The sequence below is a fragment of the Pteropus vampyrus genome, unplaced genomic scaffold, assembly GCF_000151845.1.
Source record: "Pteropus vampyrus isolate Shadow unplaced genomic scaffold, Pvam_2.0 Scaffold42, whole genome shotgun sequence".
Taxonomy (NCBI): Eukaryota; Metazoa; Chordata; class Mammalia; order Chiroptera; family Pteropodidae; genus Pteropus; species Pteropus vampyrus.
The window spans coordinates 1,300,089-1,311,065 of record NW_011888823.1 but is presented as its reverse complement, the minus strand read 5'-3'; the positions used below and the strand labels follow the sequence as shown (position 1 = coordinate 1,311,065).

The following is a 10,977-nucleotide window of genomic DNA, read 5'->3' as shown; positions in this document are numbered from 1 at the left end:
TCACTCAGAAAGTCTCTCCTCTGTTTGTCTGTATAACCAGCTTTCAGCGTCTTGATGGCCACACAGATCTCTCTCTTGCCAGGCACTTTGAGACGCCCACTGCAGACTTCACCAAACTCACCTTGGGGAGAGAAAGAGAATTGACTATGGACCAGAAACACATTCAGGATGAAAGAGTAATAGCTAACATTTGTGAGTGCTTATTACGTGCCAGGCATCATCCTAGTGTTTTACATAAATCAAGGGAATTTCATGAACACTGACATTTACATATATACGTGTATATATAATATACTCATACATTTACATGATCACATATAAATATTTAATATCCACAGCGAAAACACGGTTATTAGACAGACACAGCCACTTACCAACTCCTATGACTTTTTCGATCTTAATGCAGGATGCATCGATTTCTTTGGCGAATTCTCTAACTGCTTGGTTAGGATCTTCATATGTAAAGGGATCCACATAAGTTCTAACACCTAAGTAATAAACATGTGATAGGTTGACTGGACATTTATAGGAACCACTAATAAAGCTAAGTTGTCTCAGTCTACAGATACCTAGCACAGGAGGCGTTTTCTTAGCACGAGAAGAATCCTTAGCATGGACGTATGAAAAGGTTTAAATTCCTGCCCTGATTTTCACTAGTGGGTGAACAAAACACTGTTAGCTACTTATGAGGCCGCAGCTCCACTGACTTCCTGGAGTGTCTTCACACTTCAAGAACAAAATTCTTAAAATGCCCCATCCCACGGAGAAAAAGAGAGTCTCTACACGGAAACTGAGAATGTGTTAGCTGAATCTTGCTGTCTCAGTCAGTGAGTCGTTCATGTCCTTCCCACCACGCCCAGCTCTCCTTCTTTACAGAAGATAACAGAAACTTTCTTTCTCGACTGGCAGTGTCTGCATGGTGCCACCTTTTGCTCAATATCTGGACCAATTAAATATGTGACCAGCAGTTAACGAACTAAGATTAAACCTAGGTTAAAATTGACAAGAGGGATAATATCAGCTAGTAGATTTGAGAACACAGCCTCTGTATCGTATCTCCACTTTTATTCTGTTTTGGGAAGAAGGTGTTGTAAGTAAAGACATTGAAGTTCACCTGGAAGCTTCGGCAGGAGAAAATGTAGCCTGATTATGAATGGTTTGAACACCAGGAAGTGTAATTCAGCCCTACCCCATAGTCACGTGCAAACCAAATTCAGAATGTGAGCTCTGAAGCAGCCCAGAGATTCATTAGTAATTCTGGGAACTTGCTACTGGCATTAGCACCTCCACATTCCTTGCCAGAGCTTCTGGGGCTTTGGGGGCGCTGAGAGGGTACAGGACACTGGTTGGTCCAGTTCCTTTGGTTTTCCAGGCTTGTCAGTCTTATTCTCATCTCAAAAAAATTACAACATTTTTGTTTTAAAAAATATATACCACATGCAAATTAAAAACTATGGTTTTAGACAGAAAAAAGGTGAACAAATGGCAAAAGTCAGCATTCCATATTTGTCATCGCTTTATATGCTCTAGCCAAGAAAATCTTTCTCAAGATTATTCTTCCTACCCCTAGTCTCTCTCTTCCTTCTACCTCCTTGCACTACTGGAGTATCCATTAGCCACATGTTGCTATTTAAATGTAAATCAGTTAAAATTAAGTAGAATTTAAAATTCACTTCTTCATTCACAGGAGCCACTTTTTGAGCATTTAATAGTATCTGTGGCTATTGGCTAATGTATTGGATGTAGATGTAGAACATTGTGCCATCAACTCCGAAAATTCTACCAAACAGTGTTCCTGGAGAGTCATCAACCACTGTCCATTTAAGACTCTTCTCTCTTGCTCACATCCTTCTGGAGCCAACTGTTCAAATGTATTATTTGACCTACTTGGAACATAAAAATGACTAGAATCCACTAAAAAAAATATTGGTGGTCCTGAGTTCTACAGCATATATTCCTTGAGGTTTAGTAATTACTCTTCAATTTCTTATGCTTCTTTCTCCAAAAAATTAACCTTCCAATTGAGAAAAATTGTTCCCTGTTAAATCTTGCCACACGGCTACAAAAATAAGCCAGCTTGACCAACACCTTTCCAGGGCGGAAGATAAAAGAAGGTGGGGGAATAGAATCTAAAGGCATTTCCTCAATCTTCATCTTTAACCTCACTTTTAACAATCCCCAATCACCTGTTTCAGTTTGATGCTCTGCAGTGCATTATTTGGATAATTCCATGAAAGGAACATAATAGAAATAGTCATGTGAATATTATTTAGATATTTCTGAACCGAACATGGGAGATATGCTTTTAAAATAAAATTATTTTTAATCCAACTTTTTGTACCTTGATTCAAATGTTTCTCTTCATCTGCTTCTTGTTTGGCTTTACTGTATTTACTCCGTCTATTCAAAATTATAAAAGAAAAGAAAGAGATAAAAAAAGAAAATTATTTTCAAAAGCTGAAGGCTGTAAGTTTTTTGCTACCACAGTATGTCAGGCAGACACATTATACACACTTCACAGATGAGAAAACTGAGGTTTATGGCAGGTGAACTAACAAGGTGAATAGCTAGTCATCTTGGAAGTGAGTAATGGTTTCAAACGCAAGCAGTCAGAGTGCAGAGTCTCTGTTATTAACCACTGTATTAAACTGAGATGATCAAGAAAATATTTTAAAATAAAATTATAATTTTGAATCCTCAGGAGATATTTATATCATTGAAGATAGATTACAAATTGTTGGCTAATTTTCCCATATGTATTCTGATCTAAAATAAATTTCCATGGGCGAATTCTACATAAATCTAATGCCAATAATGTTCCATATGTGGTAGGTAACTCATTATCTGATTATGTGTTATTTTTAAAACAATAGTTTTACGGTTATTGGTTTCAGTTGCTGCATACAAAATCCTCAATTATTAGTAAAATTTTCAAAGGTAAATATTTGCTTTGTACTGGATTACAATCCTTAACAGTTTGTAGAAAATTTGCAAGAGTGAAAATGAGAAGTTTCCATTTTTAGCTTAATTCTCTTTCCCAAAAACGGTGTATGATCTTTACAGTTGGCATTCTGCGCTAAATGTCCTCTAGAAATAAGATCTGGCTTTGTTATAAAGTTTTGGGAATCAGAAATCTTGACTATATATAAATCTTAAATCAGTGATATGGATACATTACATATATATGCATATGTATATGTAAATATCACTTAAATAAATCAGAAAATCAACTTAGTTGATATGGCGGCTCTGGAAGATTGCAGTTTTGGAAGATGATGCCAAATCAGTGAATAAAATATGCTTCTGTCGAAAATGTAAAGTTGACATTGTAGTTAATAATCATCTTGTATTTTCTCAGAGCTTTAAACAAGAGATAAGTCAAGACTCATATATGGGGAAACTGAGGCTCTGAGGTGACAAAAGATTCCCTGACGGCCACGGTGCGTCGCGGCAGTGTGGTCCTGTCAGAATCTGGTAACTGAACCCCCGACTGTGAACAAGTGGAGAAGGGCAGACCATCACATCACGTAGAAGAGAGAACAGCGAAGAATCTACAGGGCAGACACTGTGAGGAGAGGCGCAGCCCCATCGCGGTCACGTGTCCCAAGCTTCTCACCCACATTCCTCTCTTCATTGTCAGCAGCGCAGGAACCAGCTCCAAAATCAGACCCTCGGAGCCTACAGATGTTCCTCCATGGGCATAATTCCCTTGCAAATAATAATACCTTGCATTTTTACACTGCATTTAACTTTTCAAAGTGTTCTCATCACATATATTATTTCCTCCCCTAACTGTTTGCCAAGCAGGAACCAGCTTAGTAAACAGAGACCCAGTTACTAGTTAACTGCAAAGTGCATGTAATTCAGTCCCAAATGATAGCTTGCCTTCCTTCTTGCTTTGCGTTCAACTTTTTGAAGAGCCTTCATGTCTATTACTGAATTGCATCTTCACAACAACCCTATGAAAGCAATCAAGTAGACAGACACGCAGTCAGTACCACTATATAGATGAAGACATGGAGGCAGCAGGCAAAGTGATTCACCCACGACCCGCTCAGCAAGAGGTGTCTGCCCTGATCTGGCTCACACGTCACACGCCTCTGAGTGGAGATGAAGTTATGTACTGGTATGAGAGTACATTATAAGTAATTTTACATTTTATATCAGTAAATCCACTTAAATTGTATTTCGCTGCTCTCAAAATCCACTGCTTCATTGAAGAAACTAAATAGGCTTAAATATCCTGATACCAAGTATTTCTATGAAAGATACAGTGTTCCCCCTGCCCCCCAGCCTTAATCTTCCCACCGCTTCCCCCTTTTAAAGGAAATTATAAGAGTGTTAGGTCAGGCGCTATAAAAACAACATTTTATGTCACGGAAACTCATGGCTAGGTCCCAAGGGTGTGACAGGGTCCTACCAGCCTGAGAGATTATATCTTATCAGAGCTCCTAAAAGCGTTATCTAAAATTACAAGTATATCTTTTAAACCACTTTAGATCTCCAATACTGATTTGAATTTCTTTCCTTTAAAGAAGGAAAAAAAATGCATAGAGCAGGACAGCTTTAGTACCAACTTTCAATTGCCAGTGAGTTCATTCAAAACTCTGGCATATACCAATAGAAACGAGCAGAACAGCCTCAAGCATATTCATTAAATGTGCATAAAGCCAGAGGAAATGCAAACTGGCAGGGATCATTCATGTCAGGCTGCCATGCCCAGTCCCTTCCTCAGACTTCTGAACATAGAGGAGTTAAATTAGAGGTGAAGGTGTATCTTTCAGGAAATTTCTTTACTTTGGAGTGTGATTTGGAGAAGGGGACCCCAAGAGAGTACAGGGAATGATGAAAAAGAAACACAAGGATTACTGTTCAAAGGCTAATTGTAGCCTATTAGCTTTTTAATAATACCTTGAAAACTAAAATGCCTGAGTCCTGCCCTACCTTTGTCACCTGATGACCCTTCCTCCTTGTCTCAGGGTAAGACAACGTGTCTATTATTGCCTCAAGAAAGAAAACTATTGAAGCGTATTATTGGGTCAGCCAGCCCCGGAGGAAACCACACAGCCCAAAGAAGTGCTAACTTCAAATTGTCATCCGAGGCAGATCACCTGAATGGCAGAAGGAAACCTTTGTTGAAGATTTTCTAATTGTTGAGATGTGGGCAAGCTGATTAAAAAACGGTAAGGTGGGAGTGGTTGGCTAGTGAATGCTCCAGAAGGAAACATGGGACTTTTCGATGCATGAGTTAGATAAAAGGGTCTCCTCTGCAGGTGAAACTTTTGAAAGCCTGTGAGCTAAGCCCTCCCTCTGTCAAGGGGAGGCGTGATAAGGGTATTAACAGCCATTGTTGAGGAACAGCGTGGGCTCTCATCAAGGCCCTCCCAACCGATGTGTTGCTCCTGGCACCCTGACTATTCACTAAAACAAACAAAATAGCGAAGGGGGAATGCAGCAGGCGCCCAGCGTAAACCCCGCTTTTAATAAAATACTAACTTCCCTGACCAAGCGGATGGATTTGATTGATGTGGTTCACTGCTCCAAAACTAATTAGTAAAAGGTAAGTAATTTATTCAGTTAAAGTGCAGATTAAAGAAGATAAAGCAAAGTAATAACTAGCCCAGCCCCAGAAGGTCCCCTTCCTGCGCTCAGTGACGATTCATAGAAGCCATCTTTCTTTTTCCCCTTCCTTAAGCTGTCATTGTTCTTGCACCAAATTATTTCTAAATGTTCTTCATGAGCAACATTTTGAAATGGTTGGAATGAAACCGTACGATTGCATGCAAATTGCTGAGAAAATGTTCCCAGCATACCATCTGTCCCCCATAAATGTATGAATTTACATGACTTCATCAGAGCTAAGTTAGGCCACCGTTTACATGTATTCCTTCTTAGATGATGATAATATTCCAATGAGGACACCAGAGAAGACAGATACAGACCGAACGGTAACCGTTTGACCATTACCTGAACAGTTAGCCCTAAAGTGGAAAATCTTAACCTTCCCGAGAAGACAAAAACAACTTGCGGTGTCTGGCTTTACATAACACATTAGACCTGCACAGTAATTCACAGATTACAACTGTCCATGTTAGCTTCTTATGTAGGTCAAATTCTCCATTAAGAAGTCATTAAAATTATCTATGCCAGTACTGAAAATCAGGAGAGAGGGGCTCCTGTCCTGATCAGGCAACTAACTAGCTGTGTGATCTTGGTTTAGTTCATTGTTTAACCTCCTCTTCGGTCTTCAAGTTCCTAACGTACATGATGCTAGTGTTAAAATTACTCGGTTTTCTAAACCGGAGCCATCGGTGTAGCTCCCTTAGAAATTCTGCCCACAGACACTTCATTTTTTTTCTCAGTCAATTCACTGATTTTTCTTAATTCAGAGAAAAGGGGTACTTTTTAACCCTAACAATAAAGGGAAACTCAGTATCGTCAGCAATCATAGAAGGTTAGTATCCTAGGCATAGTTATCAGGCAATATTTGTCTCTGATCACCAAACTGTGTTAGTAATGAGTTAGCTTGTGTTCTAGTTCTTTCTTAAAAGTGTTTTTCAGACGTAACAATAAAGTACTATTTGGGGAAGACACAATAGCCTAAAGCAACCTGAACGAAAATTATTTGGGATGCTTCTGGAGGTAACCCAGTGAAATCGTTAATATAAGGGCAGGGTGGTCAGAGAAATTTAACATATTTGATCATCAGTCCCGGAAGGTTATGTATGACCTTATCATTGCATGTGATGATGCCGCTGTTAATAATCTTTTCAAATACCACTTCAAAAAGCAATAAAATGGTTATACTGTAGAGTTTACTAATATATACCTAGAGGAAAATGAGGAAGAGATGCTGTGCTAAGGAACATATGTGGTTTGAGATAAAGCTTTTAGGGACAGCATCACATAGATACAAGAAGCGCTGCGCCTTCAACCGCCCGGTTAGCAAGTACAACTGTGTTCTCTGAAAAATCTGACAAAATCCTTAAATCATAACTCAAGTGATGAGGAAAACACCGATCAAATATGCCAATAAAAATGTAAGTTTAACATAACATGGGTGGTAAAACGTACTGTATATCTAGTCAACGTACTTATGATTTTAAATATATAAACTTTATGAACTTAGTAGTTTGGCTCTTTCACTAAAATCCGTAAATGTTTCTAAGATCTAAGTTGGCCAATAGAAAAAGGTGGATCTTCCCATTGAAACAAATCGAAGATTACTCTGGCTTGTCTAAAGCTCAGGCTTCTTAGTATAAAGTAAATGTAATGAAATAAATGACACAATTACTATTAAAAAAATCTAGCAAAGATAACAGCTGTGAGCCTGAGGCTGTTTCCTCTTGCTTAAATGACAAATTAGCACTAAACAGACTTTCTCTTTGAGGGAATCAGATGGATTGAAACTTTTCTGACTGTGTGGGTTCCGGACCCTCTACCTCTTAACAATCTCCCATGGTATCAGCAGTGTGGGGTTCAGCCAGAGGGAGAGCTGTCTCTAGCATCTACCCTGCCACCAATTCTGTGGCTCTAAGAAGAGAGATGCAGCCCCCTCACTTTCCAGGCTAGCGGGGCTCATCTGTTGCTTTCCCAGACTGCTGGCTGCAGTGTGGCAAGATTATTTTGGGGATACCATTTACCACCTTTTATTTGTAGCACGGGCCAGACTTTTATCTGCACTACCTGTCTCCTCTCTCTTCACCTGTTCTTGTCCCATTTAAGCATTTGCGGTTGAACATGACAGAGCCCACGGCCTGCGTGTGGAGAAGAATCAGCTGAGTGTGCATCAGCCACGGAAAAGCCTGTCAGCTACCTGGCTCCAGGAAGCCTTTCCCATGACAGCTTTATGGCCGACACTAAAGCAGAATCAATAGGAGGGCAAGGGGTTGACATTTCATTTTCTAAAAAGTGATCCATTGAGGACCAATCACTAAGCAGTGTTTATCAGCCTTGGGAAGTGACATTTTATTTTTAATGGGGAAGAAGGGACAGTAATCATTGCTGGGTAACTTGACAGGCTCAGTTCTCTAAGGTGGGGACTCATAATTGGAAATCCGATGCATCCTGTTATCAACCCTGCCTTAAATAATAAAGTGATCAATAAAATCAGAAAGGAAATTAAGCCATCAAGCTTGGAATGCTATTTTCTAGAGCTACAGCTTTTAATAAATTTGTCTTCCTGTACCACATTTTCCTTTCCTTTCGTCAAAGCAGAACATTGAAGAGAAACTTATAATGAGGTGACTTATTTGTAATTACTCCAGTTCGACTGCTATATTCAGGGCAACTTAATATGAAAAAAAATAAATCAGTAAATCTAAAGGAAAGCCGGACCACAACTAAAAAAATGCTTTCAGTTAATATCAAAGACAAAGTCAAGACATAAGACCAGACTCATTTTCTGCAAACAAGTGTTCTCTCACATGGTTCTGAGCATTCCATGGCACTGGATTTCAAGTTTAAGGTTATTAAATAATTTTTTTTCTATTTTAAGACTTAAACATCTATATTTTCTGATAACAAAAGTTATATACACTGGAAATTTTTCAAATGTAGGAATATATAATAATAAAAGCAAAAACTCATGCAATTCCTACCCCCTCCCCCATCTCAGTCCCTGTTTCCTGTTGTCAAATGGATACATATTAACCCATACAGTTCCCCATGTGTTTATGTGCCTGGCAGATACACACACACAAAATCGAATCACAAGGGAAGTTTGATTAACTTCCAAAATCAATCCTGGGAAGAAAAGAACACTGGGAATTCAAATTCTGTTCAGAGTAGTTGAAGTTTCCAAAAGCCGAGATATACCATTACACAGGGTGCAACAGACATGTCTATGTGTGTGTTGTGTGTGTATATTACAGTGACGGGGATGAGAGTTTGTAGCAGCTTTAACTTCTTCGAGATGGAACTCGAACTGTTCTAATCAAACACACCTAGTTATAGACTGTGCACCATAAAAGAGCTACATGGTGACAAATGTCGGTGCCCACACAGAATGAGGAGTTGGTCCATACCATGTTAGAGTGACCGTAATAGATCTCTATATAATAGGGCATCTTGGAGAGTGAGGGTGGAGACATGATATTAATAAATACGTGTGACAAGTGGGACTATATCCAGGCAAAGTAAGCTACATGGTCTTCACCCTTAGTTAGAATATGCCACAAGTGAGGGGAAGGCATGGTGGCTTGTCTAGGACAGTGGAAATAGCTAGACGTGTTTAATGACATCAGTGATATCACCCACAGGAGAGGCAGAGAGAGACAATGCAACAGTGGCCTGAGGGCCAAGCATGGCTGCTGGGGCCCTTTAGAAGCTCTGCCACTAGGGCAGTGTAATACCCTGGACAGGTGCTACATCTGAGTATCATATTCCTCTGCTATAACAAGAAAAGGTTTATATTGAAGAGGTTAATTTTGACATCCTCAGGTTCTGTTATTTGTTGTTGTTGTTTGCCAAAAGCTTCGCCTGGTGAAACAGTTGATGGTCTAGGGGGCGAAGATCAGACAAAAAAGGCAGACTCTCTCACAAGAGACAAAGAAGGCCTAGATGTGGGTACACAAGCACAGCCACCCCCTCCCGCCCCCAATCCTCCAGAGGCTCCAGGCAGTGTTAACAAATAGATGGAAGCAACAATGATAAGCAAAACTGGTTCAAACAAATATGCTGCTAAACGATTTTCATTTCTCTCTTTCTTTTCCAGATTGTTTTTCAAGTATCAAGTTAGACTGTACACTCGCACAGAATAAGTTGTCTGCTGGCTTAGATTTATTCCCAAGAGCAGTGCCGCGCCCACGATGTGCTCAGTGACATTCGCTGGAAGTGACGGCAGCCTTTCCTGAGGGGAGACTGAGTGCAGGGCCATTTCTCTGTTCTGGTCCCCATTACTGTTAACCAGTATCCTGTCGAAGCACCTATCGTGTGCCGTATTATCTACTTTGCCTATCAAAATTATCCTGTCGATAACACCTTGAGGCAGATATTATTATCCCTATGTTATCAAAGGGAAACAAAGATAGATCCAAAGAAGAGTTTCAGTAATATGTCTGACAAATGGCAGAGCTCAAATGTGGGGGTCCAAGATTTATATGGCTATTCCGTGTGTGCACGCCTTTGGCAGTAAGTCCAAGCTTAGGAGACATATAAATGTAACACCTTATAGCTTAGAGTATCTAGAAATCTCCCACTGGCTTGCCTTTCAGCTAGGTTTCCTGGAATGAGTTGGGTCTCTCCAGGCTTTCAGCTTTGAGCTGCCACCAGGGTACAGTCTGCAGCTCTCGGAGGGGTGCAGGGAGATCAAAGGGAAGAGAAGGGGGCTGGCGATGCAAATGCCGTGTTTATAATGCTAATCAAAAGCTTCAGCTTTGTGTGGAGGAGACAAAAAGCTCCCTCATAAAAACTGGGAAGGGAGGAGGGTGCAGTGAGTGGCTTAAGTGCTTACCTCCTGCTGATGACAAAAGCCGCGATGAGAATGACCACGAGCACCACACTGCCTGAGACGGACACCAGAAGGACTGTGGAGTTGGCCCCATCGCCGATGATCCGGGAAGGCACTAGCAAAGACAGTTACACGAGGGTCACCTCTGGGAAGGCCCTAAAAGTTAGAACTTCTGACTGGGCCACCAGCCATTCAGAATGCTCAGGGCTTTGTCTAAGATAGCCTTAGTGAGACAAAGGCATTTTTTTTATAATTGTACGAAGAAGCTCAACCAGAAGATTCTTATCAAATCCTATAGTAAACATACAAGCATCATTTTTTTTTCGTTCTTTGTCTTTTTACTCACAGCCCTCACACTTACATAACGATCTGATGTATTCTTTACTGAGAAAGACACTTGAACATTTCAGAAAGGACAGCAGTTCTGAATGTGCCTCTCTCCTTCCCACCCTTTCCAAATTTATCAAAAACCTGCCTATTATATTGTCCCAATCAAAAGCCACTTCTTCCTTGAAGCCTTCTAGGAT

At 40.2% G+C, this 10,977-nt stretch overlaps 1 protein-coding gene across 1 annotated transcript in view; it reads right to left on the bottom strand.

Moving 5' to 3' along the window:
- Positions 1 to 10,977, bottom strand: part of EPHA4 (EPH receptor A4) — a 146,723-nt gene that overhangs the window by 23,427 nt on the left and 112,319 nt on the right. Inside the window, exons 10-12 of the mRNA XM_023529718.1 lie at positions 10,454 to 10,565; positions 2,342 to 2,400; positions 375 to 488 (exon numbers count right to left, since the gene is read on the bottom strand). Of these exons, the coding sequence (XP_023385486.1) occupies positions 375 to 488; positions 2,342 to 2,400; positions 10,454 to 10,565 (285 nt within the window). The remainder of the gene's footprint in view (positions 1 to 374; positions 489 to 2,341; positions 2,401 to 10,453; positions 10,566 to 10,977) is intronic.